Genomic DNA, 17,382 nt, shown 5'->3' with positions numbered 1-17,382 from the left:
TTTCTGTTAGATTTCTGCTAATTCAACTTGATGGTGTCCAATTTTGTTGAATAATTGTTGATTTCTGCTGATTGGGGGTATTTAAATTGGGGGTTTTCGCCAATTTCTGCTGAATTTTCGCAATTTATCAGTGTCAACAGTACATGTAAGTACAATAAACAATTCAATTTGCAGAAAATGGATAAGTTAGGGTTTTTAGGGGTTGTTGGAAATTAAACAGAAAATTAATGGAAGAAAGAGGGAAAAAGATTCCTGATGAGGGAAGGATTTGATGAGGGAAGCTCTCTTTTTTGAGCTTAATACAAAGTCAGAAGGTTAGGTCGAGGGGTAAGAAGAAAAAAAAGGAGGGAAGTTAGTATGGTGGGGCTCTCAAACGGAGATTCCACCGGAATTCCAAAAAAGGTGGTAATCTGAAAACTTTTTTTATTTAATGGGTGGTAATTTAAAATAAAATTTTTAATGGGTGGTAATTTCAAAACAGGTCTCCTCTTTGGGTGATAATTTACAAATTATCCAAAAAAACATAACTTAATCAATAAACGGTGAAAAAATATAAAACATAATCACCAACCTTTTGCTTAATTCCAATTAAGGAGTGTTTAAACAATCAAACCCCATTTGAGTAGGCGTGGCATGGATGGAACCACGTCGTTGCTTGGCTAGTCTATACCGAAAACCCTTCATTTGTTTTTTTTTAGGGTTTAACTAAAATAATAAAATTTGAAAGAAAAATCAACCATGTTCAGAAGAAATTTACCCTCTCTTATTCGGATCTCATCATCAAATCAATTTTCCAGGTACCACTATTTCTCAATTTTCTTCCATGTATTAATTATATAGCTTAATAATCTATTGTTTCTTTGTTTCATTGTATTTGGGTTCTAGCTTTTCAAGTTGTATGATTGATTATTTGATGAAATTTATTGTATTTCTATTTTTAATAATGAACACCCATTTGCTAATTATCGCATTTTAGCTTAAATTTTTGTGCTTTCTTCTTGCCCATTTTGATTTGTGCTGTAAATTGACTTCTTTTTTTTTTTTTTAATATCTTTGAAAATGTTCAATATTTGTTGTCAGATGTATATGTTAATTCTTTGGATTCGCTTTATTATAGTGCTTCTAAGTCTGTTAATGAAGAAAAGACCAGATCATTGGGCCGAAAAGCGGTGTCGACTGCACTGCTTTGTCTTACTGGTGGTGTTGCTTTGAGTGCCATTGATGACCTTGCTATCTACCAGGGATGTAGCAGGTATGATACAGCTCATTATTCGGTTATTCATGCCGGGTTTTTGAATTTAGAAATGGAGTGATAATGACTTGTACATAAAATTTTGCTGTAGAACAATGTGATTCATTTATATGTTTCATTGATTCGGACATTGGCGTATCAAGACTGTTAGCTGTTAGCATTCACAATGCAGAAACTCCTTAGAAATTATTCTTATTGATTTACCTGATCACGAGTCAAGTTATCTTTTTTCGATTCTACATACAACAATTTTTATATTGGTTTTGCCTCCATCTGTGTTATAATTTTATCAGACCGAACCTTCTATTTGATGGGCAGCAGTATCTGATAAAGCCGTTAGTTGAAAGGCTGTCTTATGGGCTAGAAATTTGTAGAATTGTTAGATTTCTGTTGCTATCTGCAACCCTTCGTGCTGCATTATGTGCTTTCTCTGTCTGAATGTGTATATTTTTTTGTTGTGTTGTGTGTCATATGCTTGCTTTTCAATGCCTATTTGGTACTTCAAAGATAATCTTAACAATTTCCAATACACTAATACATTTTTGGTGTTGAAAAAAAATAGAGTGGTGCCAAATAGGCCCAAAATTTGTTGACTAATCATTGGATAAAGTTGCCGTTATAAGGAAGTGAGGAAAAGTTGCAATTATGTTTGTTATATATTGCAAGCCTGCAAGGCTTGTTGATGGACCTAAATGCAAAGGTTTGTATAAGGAGCCAGAAGGGTTGTTGAAGCAATGGAATTGACATTATTTAGTAATGAGTTTCTTAATGCTACAGAATTTGCTAGTGGCAATAACTGCTACTTGTATAATTTAAAGAAAGTGATGTGGTATATTCAGGTATGCACATGCGCATGTCTTAAAGTCCATCGGCAAAACATGTGAGAGGTGAGGGGATAGTAAATTAGTAATAGCTATTTGAGAGTTAATCTCATATAACTGAGAGTAAAATTAATCAAAGGTATCAGTATGAAGTTATTCCTAACAAAACTGTAGTGCCTATTGTTATTGTTGTGGTGGTCACCACTATATTGCAAAGATATTGATAGTGGAGTGACCTCTTAGACTCTTAGTGTGGTTTCAGTTCCTTTGCTCCCCTTAGATTCTCGCCACCATAGTAAGGTGACATAAGTATTTGAAATGTATATGATTGCCTGAAGTTTCTCAACAATTTACCTTCTTACTTCTTCCATTAACTCCTTGCCCCAGAATATATTCTCTCACTTGCCATGTTAATTGGAAAACTGTGTTTGTCTGATTGATAATATCAGTGTAGAGAGGTTGGCTTAACTATTTTTAATATTGATAGTGATCTACTGTTTGATGAGAGGATAGATGAAAAAAAAGTGATTTTAATTGGATGTATTGTGTCTTGCAAGAAGGAAGAAGAAGACCCACTGCAAGATGGATACAGGAGGAACCTGTATGATATTTGTTGATCTCAACTGAAATTTAGAATCAATTCATAACACTGCTTCTCCTTCATTTGTTCAATTGATGATGGTATGGAATCAAAAGAGATCGTCTTGACAAATTTGTACCCAAAGAGAAGAATATATTAGAGGAGACTTTTTGAAAAAGTCATAAACATATGTGCAACTATATCAGGAACAGTTTCTTGTACATGGGATTCCCAAAATTATAAAATGGGTGGCCATCTTTATAGTGCCAAGCATAGCCCTAGTGCCCTTTGTCTATGAGGATATCTATTCTGGCCCATGTATAGTTTGACAACTTGTAACTGTAGTAATATATAAGCATGGGTATTTGGAGTGACAGACTTTGTATTTTGGATAACCAAGTCAACATATGAGACAATCAGGGAAGAAATCATACAGTAGTATATTTTATCAAAGAAAAGAAAAGCACTTTCAGGCTTAAGCTTTGCCACTTTTATAGAGACCGTCTCCTGTGGAAAAGTTTGTGCCCAGCTGCCCTGAATCTGTGTCGGAAAACAAAGGTGCATCAAAACAAAGAAGAGGTGGGTAGCTGTCTAAGTGCATTTGATGTAACAGATAACAAAGATTGATTCAGTAAGGTGCATGCAACATGGATCAATGGTCTAAGTAATACATCGTGTTTTGTTTGGGATTTCTAGATTTCTAGCAGTTGCCAAGAGTTAGTGATTACATGTTCCTGAAATTTTGTTTAAGTGAACAAAGCCTGAATCTTGCTGGGAAGCTGGTGAATCATCAATTGTAGATATGAGAAAAAGATTTTAAAAATCTCTTTAATTTTTTTCCTTGAGATATTTTACTTCTTTTCCCTTAATTTGGGTGAGGTGGGGAGGGGAGTGGTGACTGCCTGACTGGTGACAGCTGACAATATGAGCTGCATATGGATTATTATGATCATATGATGTATTAGCAAATGTAGTCATTTATCTTCGTCTAAAATAACAGTCTCAATGTTCAGTCTCCACATTAAAGTACCGATTTAATGTGAATTAATCATAATATTCTTTATCACTCAAAGTAATTTTGTCAATCCTATAGCATCTCAATCACCTAACCGAATCAATTGAGGGGGGGGGGGGGGGGGGGGGGGGGGTTCCTAGAAGATGTGCTTGAAGTATAACAATCATTTTGCACTACCTACATGGCTACCTTGTCCTTTTCCCTATACTTGATGCATTACATTAGTTTACTTTGTTATTGACCCAAGTCCTAAAAATTGAAGTGATTTTTTTTTCTTTAAGTCGATTCGTGGAATTCTCCTATTTGAAGAAAGTATTTAAATCTTTTCAGAACATCTTAGTGTAGTATATATACTAGTATGTGTAATTATGGCTATATCTTGGTGGAAGGAGAATATTTACCATTAATATACGTAGTAGAAGTTTAAGAGATATTCTGAAGAAAGACCATCCTTGGCGTCTTTAATAAAAATCTAAGTGGGTTTCTGCACAAGCATTTGGCATATATTGTATTGCCTAAATTGACTTTTGTGAAAGGCAGGCTTGATAATATTATTTGGCTGGTGCCTGGTGGCTTCACTTATCCTGCTTTTTTTTTTTTTTTTTTTTTCATACAGTCAAGTGATAATAACTCAGTGCATAGTGTGGTTCGTCTTTGAAATGTCATATGCATCTAGTGGTTATGCAGTATATCCAATTTCGTGATATAATTAAATCCATCTTGAACTCAACTTTCAAACTGCTTGATATTAACTTTTGTCCTCTTTGGTTTCAGCAAGGCAATGGACAAAGCCAGCAAGAACCAGGAAGTCGTAAATGCAATAGGTGAACCAGTAGTAAAAGGCCCTTGGTATAGTGCTTCACTTGCTGTAACTCACAAGAGGAAATCTGTTTCCTGCACATTTCCTATTTCTGGACCTCAAGGCGATGGAGTTCTTCGCTTGAAGGCTGTTCGCGATGGAGGTGAACAAATTATTTCTCTCATCTTTTACCTGATCTTCTTGTACCCCCCCCACCCCCCCCCCCCCCCCCCCCCCCCCCTTTTTTTTTCCCTAACTTTTGTTTGAGGAGATTTGTTAATAAATCTAAGAGGCTGAAAGGGGTAAGAAAAGGGGAAAGAGTAGCTTTTAACATGATAATCGTAGAAAATTGATGCAATGGTTATGTAATCTTCAAGCAATATGTTGCAATAAGATTTGACCAAATCAAAATATTCCTAATTTCTTTTGTCTGAAAATATTAGCCATTCTAGAATGTCTGGAAAAAAAAAAAAAAAAAAAGTTATCACATTCCCAAAAGTAATGAGGGATCAAACACTAAATTCTTGTGACATCGTCATGCACTCTTGGAGTGAATAATATGATAACTAGTTCCCAACAGTGGGAGTAATTGTCTAAATCAACTTGGGGTGGGTAGTCAGTTATCAATTGCTGCGCGCTGCCTATATTGTCTCTCCCTTCCTCTTTGCTGACGTTTTCTCCTGCTGCTTTTGCCAGATGACTCCTGGTCATCATTCTTCCAGCCACGGAACTTCGACATCTTAATTTTGGATGCAGTGCTCTACGTTCCAGGAAATGAAGAAGCACAGAGAACTCTTAAGATTAACATCTCAGATGACGTCCCCTCCCCTGCATGTCAAGCTTGCACTAGGTGTCCAGAGACAAAAAGTCCAGGTAAAGAATGACGACTTAGTGCAGTTTTCATGAATATGCTTAGGAAGAACTTCCTCCATAGTTTGCAGCGGAAGTGAATAATAAATTCATATATTCTTTATACATACATGAGACATTATCGCGATTTTCCTGGAGAGCGTGCAATTTTGAGCATACATAGGAGGAGTACATGTATAATTTCCTAGGTATGTTCATGTATGAATTGAGGCTTATAAAATGTTTTTTCCTCTAGAATCGATAGATGATTTTTTTTTTTTTAGAAACAATTGAGGCTTACAAATTCCTGCATTCAAAATGGACACTATTAGATCTTTTAGATTTAACTTCAAAAATTTTCTATTCCTTAAGTTGTTTTATTATTTTCATTCATATTTCTGTTATTTGACATTGAATCGAGATCAGTTACAGCTGTGCAATTGATGATTTGTACGTTTGTAATGGATAATCACAATGCCATGGGTAGTATTATGACTATCATCTTATGCCTATATAACTGGTGAAGGTGAATGACAAGCTTATGAATGAACTTTGACCATTGATTGTTCAAATATATATTGTTATAATTATTTATTATTCCGTATTAGGGAAATTCTCTTTGGTAACACTATATTTTTTAATTTTCTTAGTGGTAAATCGTAAAAAAAATTATTATTTTTGGTAAACTTTAATCAGCTATAATTATCCAATGGTACCTTAATGAAATAAAGTAGTAAATACTTAACCATGGTTAATAATTTTTTAAAATAAAAAATAAAAATAAAAATCTGATACCTAAAATACCCTCACTTAATGCACTCAACCAATTAAAATGTTTTTTTTTATATATATAATTTTAACAATATACAAGTACTAATTTTAAAAATAATTATTAAAAAAAAAAGCACTTTCTCTCCACCAAACCCGACACCCCTTTCCCCCACCAGCCCAGCTCCCCCTCCCCGCCAGCGGCCTTGCCCAGCCCCCTCCCTCGCCGGCCCTCCGGAGTTCCCCCTACTCTTGCCGTATCCCCTTCCCTTCCTCTTCCCAAACCACCATCCTCTAAATGCACTTCTCTCACCCCATCTTCCCAAAAACCAAACTGCCAAACTCATTTTCTCTCTCCTATTCTTCATTACCCTCTGTTTGCAAGGCTTGCACCTTTCTCAATTCTTACAATTTTTTCAATTGCAAATTTGCAACACTTTTTGTTAATTACCTTAAATTTCTCAGATTCTTAAAAATTTGTTTTGTCAAGGCTTGAATTTTTGCTTGATTAGCGCATTTTTGTTTAATTGTTCGGCGAATTGAAGCGCCAAAACTTTCATTTTGATGAGTTCTTGTGTTGGTGTTGCATTTTATGCTTGATAAATGCATTTTATTAAACTTTTGATGCAATTTTCTATTAATTTTAGTACGGAGTATCGACATTGGTGTTTATAGTTGATTAACACGATTTCGGAGAAGCATTTGATGCTTAGAAGTTGCGAATATATACCCCTCAAATAGTACATGAAAAGACGTATGTACCCCTCCACTGGTACTTGAAAAGACGTTTATAAACCCAGATAAACAAATTTTGTTTTTTTAGGAAATCAATTGGACATAACTCATTATTAGTAATTTGAATCATATTTAAAATAGGAGTATATCTGTATATGTTACTTTATTATTATTATTATTATTATTATTATTATTATTATTATTATTATAGTGATGAGAATTATTGGTCAAAGTTGATAGAATTTGACCATATATGTGAATTGTGACTAATTGACGATATTTTGAGTTTAATACGAGTATAAGAGTATTACTATCTTAATAAGGTTTGCTTGCGTGCATTCTTTGTAGACAGTCCAATTTTTAAAGACAGTTAGAGGGGACTTGGGGATACACACTTGCTTAATTAAATGGTTTTAATAACTTGTAGAGTAGTTCTATATACAATTATACATTATATTTGTTATATGGCACAACATTTTTTTTATTTTTTTTTGTACTTATTAAAAGTCAAATGCTTTGCATTTGGGCAATTGCATGTTTCACTAGGATTACCAATTGATGATATCGACAATTTTCTCTAAATCTCCCTTTTTTTTTTGAAGTCCTTAAACTCTAGTAGATAAATGATTTCTTATCAACCAAGTCATCTATCATTCTAGCTAAATACTTGGGAATAGATACTTCTCGGCCTAAAGCTCTTTCATATTGCTCCATCCTTAGCTTTACAATTTACAAACGTCTCTTAAACGTGGAGCTGATCATATGTAGCTTGGCTCGCTGGCCTGACCTGACTTGGTCCGATTTTGGACAGCCTTTTTCGGTCCGAAATCGGCCCGGCCTGATTTTTAAATAAAATGGACGGGCTTGGGAAAAACATTTGAATTTGAATTTGAATTTAGTTGCTTTTTTTGGCCCGGCCTGAAAAGCCTACACAGCCCTGCCATTTGGATGGGTTTGGGCACAAATTTTTGGCCAGGCTCGAGAATTGGGCAAGAATTTTAGACCTTGGCCCGGCTCGGCCCGCCCATGATCATCTTTACTTAAATGTACTTTCAAGGGATTGTTTGAAAATTCTCATTTTTCACCTGTACTTATTATGCAACACCTTCTGAGTAGGCTTTAGGCTAATAGAGTTACTTTGGAATTGGGCATTTTACTCTCAGACCATCTTAACCATCTTTGCGGTGCTATGCTAATTTAAAAAGGGCCCTTGTATACACTCCATAAGTCCATATCATATTTGCAATTACGGTTAATTGTATACACTCCATATCATGAGCCCTTGTTGCTAACTCCTTGAAGGATATCGGCTTTATTTCATTACAAAGTTTTTGCCAAGGAAAATAGTTTGGATAAATAATATTCGGAGTTAAGTTGGTTAATTAGAAAAGGAATGATGCTTTACTTTATACTGTAGATTGTGTTCCTCTTTCTTTGGTCGTCCCCTTTCAAAGCCTATACCTTGTCTCACTAGTGGCTTCATTTTCCTACTTTTATTCTTTCTAGCCCTAATTATTGCTCTATGGAATTTTTCATCTTTCAAGGGTCCAAAAATCAAAATATTGCTGATTTATTCCCTTCCCCCTCTTTTTTTTTTAAAAAAAAAAAAATTACGTATTTTTTCACTCACGGAGTACAGTAGAATTCCTCGATATGGGTAAGCAAAAATCCTTTACCCTGAAATCGTAGATCTATAAAATGAGTATAGTGTTGAACTCTTTTGAGATAATCGTCTAGGACACTAGGTCTTATTGTGAAACAAAAATGCCCTCTCTGTCATCACCAAAAAAAATATTTTCACTCTCTAATAATACTCGTAATAATAATAATAATAATAATAATAATAACAGTCGGACATTCAGTCTATACTTCGTGTTAATGTTATTATTTTATCATTATTATTGGTGGTCGCCTTAAGTATAACTTAGTCTACCCTCATATTGTGTAATGTGTACTAGAATGGAAAGTATTCATAAAAAAAATTGATTGACAGTAATAAGACTTTAAAAGTATCAAAGTTAATTTGGCATGTATAAACCAAAACCATTAAGTGAATCTAAACCACCCCCTTAATATTATTTTTATACTTAGTTGGACCAACCGACATAAGCAGAATTACTCATACTACATTGTCTAATCCTCATCATTTTAGAGGATTTAGCATGATTTTTAATCATCTTTAAGACATGCATTGTATATAACCTCCCAACCTCATTCTTGCTCATTGTAAATGGTACTAACCATATCATTGCCATTAATAGTTACTAGGGGTATTTAGTTTAAATGGTTAATGTGTGATGTTCCGAATCCACATTATTACCAAAGAAGTCTTGTTTGTTGCCCGTTACATGATTTACAAACTGCATCCTAAAGAATAATACTTCGTATTGTTTAGGAATAACCTACACTCGATTATTCAAAATAAAGTGACATAATATTAAGGTGGTGTTAAAAATATTGTAGGCAACTTGTTTATCGTTAAAGAAATTACTTGTTACATTGTCGATATTTAGGCGAGTTGCTCACATACACTCAGCCCGTAACCAAAAAATAATGACCAAAAGCTCATTGCATATTAAAATATTCAGGATTACTTGAATGAAATTACACTGTTTTTCATACATCAAAATCGTTCCCCCAATATAAAGCATTGGAAAAAAGACACACAAACACACAAAACGTTTCTTTTCATTGCAAACTTTTTGAACCGCGGCAAAAACCAAGTTATGATATTGTGTTGTTAGCTCGAAAATGTTGCCCACTAAATTTTGTCTCTTGAATTAATCATAAAACCTTGATAAACGGTTGAGATTTTGTCCAAAGTCAAATAAGATTAGATTACTGGTCGAATCATAATTAAATTGAGGAAAACACAAAGAATTAGTCAATAAAAATAAAGAAGGGAAGATACTAACAAGAAATGGCAGACAAACGAGGAGATAAAACTTTAAGTGGGTATGAAAAAAAGAGAAAGTGATGTGATAAAAGAGGATAGCCATGTCATAATAAAAAGTAAATAAAAATGTTAGAATGAATGTAACACAAAAATGTTAGAATGAATATAAAAAAAAACAAAAAAAAAAAATTTGAGATTCACCAAACTATAATTACACATGTCTTAAAATATATATATATATATATATATATATATATATATATATAATTACACAAATATAACATGTTTTTGTACAGGGTGATATTTCAATTTTATAGAGTTTCATTTTTAAAAATGAATTTAATCCTTATATGCAAGCATAGGACCGCATATAGCATTAATAATGAATATTATTTATATAAAGTACTTAATCAAATTACTCTCTTTTTGTTATCCGAACTGTATAGTTTGAACTTTGAAGTACTCCGTAGTAAAGTGATAATAATTAAAGTTGTTTGTTTGGAGTAACTCATGTGTTGCACGGGCTTTAATTAGATCATATCACTTATGTCATAATATTGCTAGTCGTTCTCATAATGTTAGAACTTGCTCTCTTTAACTTATTTCAAAATCAAATAGAACTTTAATCCAATTAGACTAGAATAGATCACCTTATTTCGGATGAAGGAAGCAAGTTTAGATCCAATTCTCTCCCAATTATAGACTAGAAGCTCTTGCTTTTACTACGTATTTTAGAGTGGTATGCTTTAACACATCAAAAACAATCTCATTGACATTTTTATAAGGTGTGAGTCTTACTTATATTATACGAAGTATTACTTTTTTAACACAAAAGGAAGCATATATTACTTGGACAAAGCCCTATTAATTATATCATAACATTCAGAGAGTGCATTTTCAAAGAGATGCTAATAGCAAAATGCACTGAAAACCATAGAGACCATAGGATCTTAGAACAGAAATATATAAAGTGTTTACAAACCAAGCTGAAGAAAAACAAAATAGCATGAAAAGACTAGGGTGCTGGAGCATCACGTAAAGCCCTCATATCCTCCTCATAAGTAGCAACCGCACTAGTAGGAACTACATAGTGTGGAGTATGGCCCAAACTCATTTTGTCATAGCATATTTTGCCAAATAGTGAGCTAAGGAATTGAGTTCCCTAGGGATAGTGTTGAAACTATCACCATCTTTTCGTTGTTGAGGGCTCTGGCTATATCAATGATGACTGCAGATAACTCATGATGCATATGATCTCCCTCTCTATTTAAAACCTCCTTATTGCTTGAGCATCACTTTCCACTTCCAAGTACTATAAGGGCATGGCTTGTGCATAGTTTAGGCCTTCCCTCAAAGCATACAATTCTGCACCAAAAGCACTAGGAGCATTGTACTTGCTTGAATAGCCAAAGTACCATTCACCTTTTGCATTTCTAAAAACTCCTCCACCCCCACCTTCCTCTGAAGAAATCCATGCAGCATATGTATTCAGCTTCATCCAACCATTCTTTGGTAGTTTCCAGCAGGGAGGTTTAACAATTGATGGACCTGCACCATCTGAATTCTTGCCCTTACATCCTCTAGTACCCTGTAAAACACAAATGAGTTGATTTGATAATCTATAATGAATCTGTTGAACACAGAATTACAGTTATAGACTTCATCATTAAAGATAAATCCATTTCCCAGCTTCCAAAGATGCCAAAGACCCATGATGAAGATGAACTTCCATTTTAGAGTTTGAGAAAAGTTAAACATAAGCCAATCATTCCAATCAGAGTTCATAAAGATAGAATAGTTGAAAGAGGGTGGTGGTTTGATCTTTTAGAAAATCATTTTCAAGAGAATACTAGAAGTATGGCAATCTCTGAATAAATGGATGAAAGTTTCATTGTTGGACAGACATCTTGTACAAATGGGATCAAAACCAGGGAATTTGGAAGCAAGAAGGGAAGCAGATGGTATTATTGAGTGAACATAATTCCACATGAACATTTTATACTTAAAAGGCACCTTAAGCTTCTAAAAAGACTTCCAAGTAAAAGGAAAAGGGAGGGAAAAGGGAGATGGATTCTTAGAGAGAAAGTAAGCAATTTTTATAGTGAAAACCCCAGAAACATACATGATGTTTCCATCTAAGTTGATCTGGAGAAAAAGAGGGATCAACAGTAGAAAAAGGAGTAATAAGTATCAAATTACAAATATGGACTGGCAACAGATGCTTGATACTATCAATATACCACTTTCCATCTCGATGATGTTAGAAACTCTCCAATGGCACTTAAATTGGGGTATATCTCTGGGAATTATTTTATAAAGACGTTCTTCACTAACCCAGTGATGAAACCATAAGGAAGTATCCTCACCATTACCAATCCTAATGATGATACCCTTAAACAACAGATCTCTACCTTTCAAAATATCCCGTGACATAGAAGATTGTGAAGAATTTGGGAAACAATCCTGAAGGTTAGTTCTTCTAGCATACTTATCCTTTAGAATTTTAACCCAGAGTTTATCAGGCTTAGTTAAATAGATCCAACCTAACTTAGCCATGAATGAAACATTCCATTCTTTTAAACATCTCAATCCCAAAGCCCCCCATTGAAATTGGAATGGTAATGTTATCTCATTTAGTTCTAGGGGTGTACCTAACTGAGTCAGTTCTGTTCCAAAGGAATTTTTTGCAATGCTTCTCAATATCTTGTAGGATAGAGATAGGCAATAAGCTGTGCTGCATAACATGAATAGGATAGGAACTAAGAACTGAATTTATAAGGGTACACCTACCAGCCATATTTAACAACTTAGCCTGCAATGCTTCTCAATATCTTGTACAAAGTATTACTTAGTTTCACATATTTTAGGGAAATGAATCACATGATCCATGGAAAATTCAGCTGCTTGTGGACAAAATCAAACAATTGCTATGTTGTATCACTAATGTCAACTCCAATTTTTTGTCGTAGTGAAACTAACCTTGCATGCATCACGCATGTATTTAATAGAGTATAAAATATATTCTTGGGCCTCAACCATCAGCTTAAACTTTTGGTTAAGTTGGTCCTTTAACATGGTATCAGAGCAGCGTGACACAAAAGTCACAAGTTCGAATCTCATCCACCCCTCCATTCAAAGTGGAATATTAAACGCATGGTATGGTGGGGAACCATGCTACATCCACACTTCAAGCCGAACAGGCTCTCATGTGAGGGGGTGTGATAAAGTATAAATCCTATAAAACATATTCCTAAGTCTCAACCATTATCAGTGTTATCATCAATTTACAACTATTTTAATTAATGTAAAAAATTATCAAAAATTAGTGTGAATTAAACTACCGAAATATTTACTAAAATGAAACATAGTCATGAAAAAACCGATTAGCTAAATATGTAGTATTTTAAATTTAAGCATTTGAGCATATGGTTATTTTATATATTTCGGTGTACTGCGGTATTGTTAAAGTGTTATTTTTCTTGTTAACTAAATGTAAAATTTTAAAGTTATGTACTAACCTTGTGAATAAATCTCTTTGTCACTATTAAAATCACTCTATTATTTCATCCAAAACTGTGCAATCTAAAATTATATTATTACATATCATTCAGACAACATATTATTTTTTTATTAAACTTTTCTCCTGATATGAACTCTAATTAGATATCAATATATTTTAAATTATACTTTGGTAATATTTTATATATTAATTAATAGTTATCAATCAATAAATTATATAGTTATTGATTGACGTTCTTACGTAAATACTGGGTATCAAGGTAATTTACTTAACAAAAATAAGTAATAAAAATCTTTTGTTGATAATTTATTACGTATATGATAATTTTTCTATAGAAGTTTTTGTATTTTAATTAAAGATCTAGATAATAATTATTTTGTTACAATTAAGGTTATTTAAATTTTAGTCAATTTTTTTTTACATCATTAATCTTTACTTAAAAGAAGATTTTCTCCAAGAAAATAAAAAATTAAAAAAAAAATTAAGAACATACTAGGCGATGACATGTGTCATTGATGGTGTATCTTTTAGTATATAGTTATTGATTGATTATTGATACCCAGTACAAATTCATCAAGAAATGATCAATTTCATTTGTAGATGTTGTATGTTTTTATTAATGAATTGATTTGGTGAAAATAAGGTGGGTGGAACAGAGTTGGTAAATTACTAAATTATCTTATTTCCTTCTTTTTGATAAAGTTGGGTTTAGTTTCGGAGAAGACTAGCTAAAATCACGTGCCACTCACGAATTTCACAAAAAAATTGTAATGAATTGTTAATTCAATCCTACAAACCAAAAGAAAAACATATTTTAAATAAAAAAAACCTGAATTTGAAATTATATTTTAATTGAATACTAGATTAGAATCTGTGCGATGCACGGTTAATATGAAATCTTTTTTATAATTTGTATATTTTTTTAAAAAAAATGGATAAGTATAAATAAGAGTTATGCACCTTGTACAAAAATATATGTATTTTTCAAATTTTAGATCTTCATCAAAATTATGATATAATATTTGTTCAACTTCGCCTAATACATATTTCAATGTAGGAGTCTTTTTAGTAGTGTGTTACTTAAAATTATTTCACTTTTTAAGGATAAATTGATAGGTTATAGTTGTAATGTAGAAGCTTTTAATATTCAAATTTCAAAATTATTAAATATGATAGCTCCACACACACACAAAAAAAAAATAAATAAATAAAAAATAAAAAAAAATGACATCATCCTTGCATTTAGGCGAGAAAATTTTTATTATGAGAATGACATGTGGACAATGATTATGTCAGCAACGTTTTGTTTTAGTAATAGTTAATAGATTTATGATAAATATATTATGGATAAATGGAAGGAAAAATTATTATAATATTTTAAATATTCTTTAACGATTTGATCAAGTAAAAGTAAACAAAAAAGTTAAAAAAAATGGAGGGAAAATAACAGCACCAAGAAATGACACATGTCATTCCTGGTGTCTGTTTTATTATTATGTTATTGATTGATTTATTATTATTACAACCGTTTTTAATTTTGTATACTTCCTTCCTTCTCAAAAATTAAAATGAACTATAATAAAATTATTAGCCTTTTATATTAAAAAATACTTAAGCATGATTAATTACATTTTTAAGCTTTAGCTAAAGATTTACGCTTGAATTGTTAAATTAATATTAGAGGTGGGCATCGTGCCGTGCCGAGCCACCGCGGGCCGTGCCGAGCCACCGCCTAGTGGTGGCTCGTGTTGTGCCTGCATTTTGGCGTGCCGTGCCGAACCACCATTTGGCACACCCCAGCCCACGGCACGATACGGGTCGATCACCGTGCTGCCCATATTTTTTTTAAAAAAAAAAAGAAAATCGATATATTTTTTTTGAACAACTTTTAAAATGGATATGCTATTTAAATAATTTTACTAATTTATGTTTATGTTATTTTATTATTATATTATTTTTGTTCTTTTTATTATTCTTATTTTTATTATTATAGTTCTTTATTATTTCTGTTATTTTTATTATTAATTTATTTGAATGAGTAGTCGTTTTGAATGGGCTATGCCTGGCGTGCTGCATACTGTGCTGGGTCGTGCCACATGTCGTGCTCACAAGCCAAAGTACCGTGCCTCTCGCAGGTTCGTGCCGTGCCCGTGCCAAATTTTCGAACTTGTGTTCACGACACGGCCCACTCTTTGGACATCGTGCCGTGCCATTTTCGTGTCGGGCCTGTACGTGCCGCCCGCTGGCCGGCCCGGCCCATGTCCAACTCTAATTAATATCGAGTACTAAAATATAAAGGATCACATTTAATTAAATTTTGATAAGGGGTGGATCCGTAGATGGGATAAAGGGAAAAAAAAAAAAGTAGGCATTTGTTCTTCAAGAAAAGTGGGCTTTGATTGTCTTTTTCTGGGAAAAAATATGGTTGGCATCTGTTGCCCCTTTGCCTTGCATTTTGAAAACACTTTTCATTACTTTTTTGTGTTAGGGAATTTAGAAGAACAAACATAGTGCAATATCTTTTTATAACATTACCCATACTACAAACACCAACTTTTTATAAAAATAGGTTGTACAATACATCCATTGAAATAAAATTGCCATAAAATGATCAAAAGTAATTCCTAAAGCAAATAAATGTTACCCCAATATATATGTATAAGGCCCCGTTCACTTCACCTTATTTTTGCTGCACTGAAATTGTTTTTGCTGAACTGAAATTATTTTTACTGAACTGAAAATTACTCCAATACAATTACAAGTTCGTTATTTATATTTTATTGATAAAGTTACGATCTTTAAATGACTGAAAATCAAATTTTGGTAATTGAAAATAATTATATCACCCTTATAAAACTTATCTGGTTGACTATTTACATTAAAATTGTATCAAGGTTAAAGTTACCCTTCAAAAAAGATAAAAGGTATTGTAACTTAAATTATCTAAAAGTTATCCTTATACGGTTCGATCTACACTAATATTATTGTAAATCGGGTGTATACAAAAACTAATGCCCCCTTCCCCTCAATTTCATTTTTTTGATATTTTTTCAATCTCTCTCCCCGAAATAACCCACTATTGCTTTTTTATTCTATTTTTTTTTTAATATTCAACCTACCCCACTTGAATAATAATTTAATGCATTTAAATTTTTTCTTCTAAACTATATAAAAGTCAAAATGGAGCACTTAGTAATATAATTGAAAGGAGTAACCCTTAACTTTCCCTCATTTAAAACGTGTCATGTTAATTTAATGTTACGCAATTCACACCTCTACTTAATTAGGCTATGTTTAGTTCATCTTATTTTTACTTATTTCAGATCACATCAGGGAAAAAAAAAGTTTTGACATACTTTATCGGTGTACGTGTGGTTTTTAATCTCTAAATATCTTTAATTTTATAATTAAAAAATTTATAAAAATTACATATTAATAATACACATTATTACGTATCTAACAAAATCCAATTTAATATACTTTTTCTTTATAGATTATTGTACACATAAGGTCAAAGTTTGGTCAGACAATTATTAGATTAGATAATATTAAATCTCATCAGACCAATTAGGTTCATTTAAGTCAGATAATACAAAAATAAGTTGAACTAAACAAGCTCTTATTGACTACTCCCTATGTCCTAATGTCCTAGAATAACTATCTCAAACATTCTTTGCACACATGCCGATGCACTAGCTTAGTTTGACCTTAATTTCGTTTTTATAATTAAATTAATATTAATGAAAATTTTATTTAAAAAAATTATATTGCAAAACTTTATATTAACACCTATCTAACAACATATTTCGTATTTTATGATAAAATGTAATTTTATTATGCTAGTAAAAAGTTATAATCAAAGTTTATATATAAATAGTGAAAAAAAAAGTCCAATTTATAAGCTATTCAGGGACGGAGGGCGTATCATATATGTAGTAACTCATCTTAAGGGAAAAAAATCATATCGATCGAAAGGTTATTAGCTAGATTCCTTTGATTCTATGCTTTTAGAATTCCAATATTTCATGATCGTTATTTATTATGATAATAATTAGAGATATTGATCTGACTACGAAATTTATGAATTAACAAGCATGTGTATATAAATAAATAGCTTTGATTGTATCTGTAGGGAATATTTCAAGCA

At 32.5% G+C, this 17,382-nt stretch overlaps 1 protein-coding gene across 1 annotated transcript; it reads left to right on the top strand.

Annotated features, from left to right (window-relative positions):
• The first annotated feature begins 652 nt into the window (after positions 1 to 652).
• On the top strand, positions 653 to 5,642 carry LOC145572049 (uncharacterized). Its single transcript, XM_081631068.1, has 4 exons — positions 653 to 797; positions 1,118 to 1,252; positions 4,443 to 4,630; positions 5,164 to 5,642. The coding sequence occupies exons 1-4, from the start codon at positions 739 to 741 to the stop codon at positions 5,349 to 5,351; spliced, it is 570 nt and encodes a 189-aa protein (XP_081487194.1). The 5' UTR covers positions 653 to 738; the 3' UTR covers positions 5,352 to 5,642.
• Positions 5,643 to 17,382: the final 11,740 nt, after the last annotated feature.

This window comes from Chenopodium album, chromosome 12, assembly GCF_948465745.1.
Source record: "Chenopodium album chromosome 12, dcCheAlbu1.1, whole genome shotgun sequence".
NCBI classification, from domain to species: Eukaryota; Viridiplantae; Streptophyta; class Magnoliopsida; order Caryophyllales; family Amaranthaceae; genus Chenopodium; species Chenopodium album.
This window is presented reverse-complemented; position numbering and strand designations above follow the sequence as displayed.

Bases quoted from the DNA above. Each gene is read 5' to 3' on its own strand.
- LOC145572049 (XM_081631068.1), top strand. From the start codon at position 739: ATGTTCAGAAGAAATTTACCCTCTCTTATTCGGATCTCATCATCAAAT. The intron at 798-1,117 runs GTACCACTATTT...GCTTTATTATAG, and splicing joins TCATCAAATCAATTTTCCAG to TGCTTCTAAGTCTGTTAATG. The intron at 4,631-5,163 runs GTGAACAAATTA...TGCTTTTGCCAG, and splicing joins GAAGGCTGTTCGCGATGGAG to ATGACTCCTGGTCATCATTC.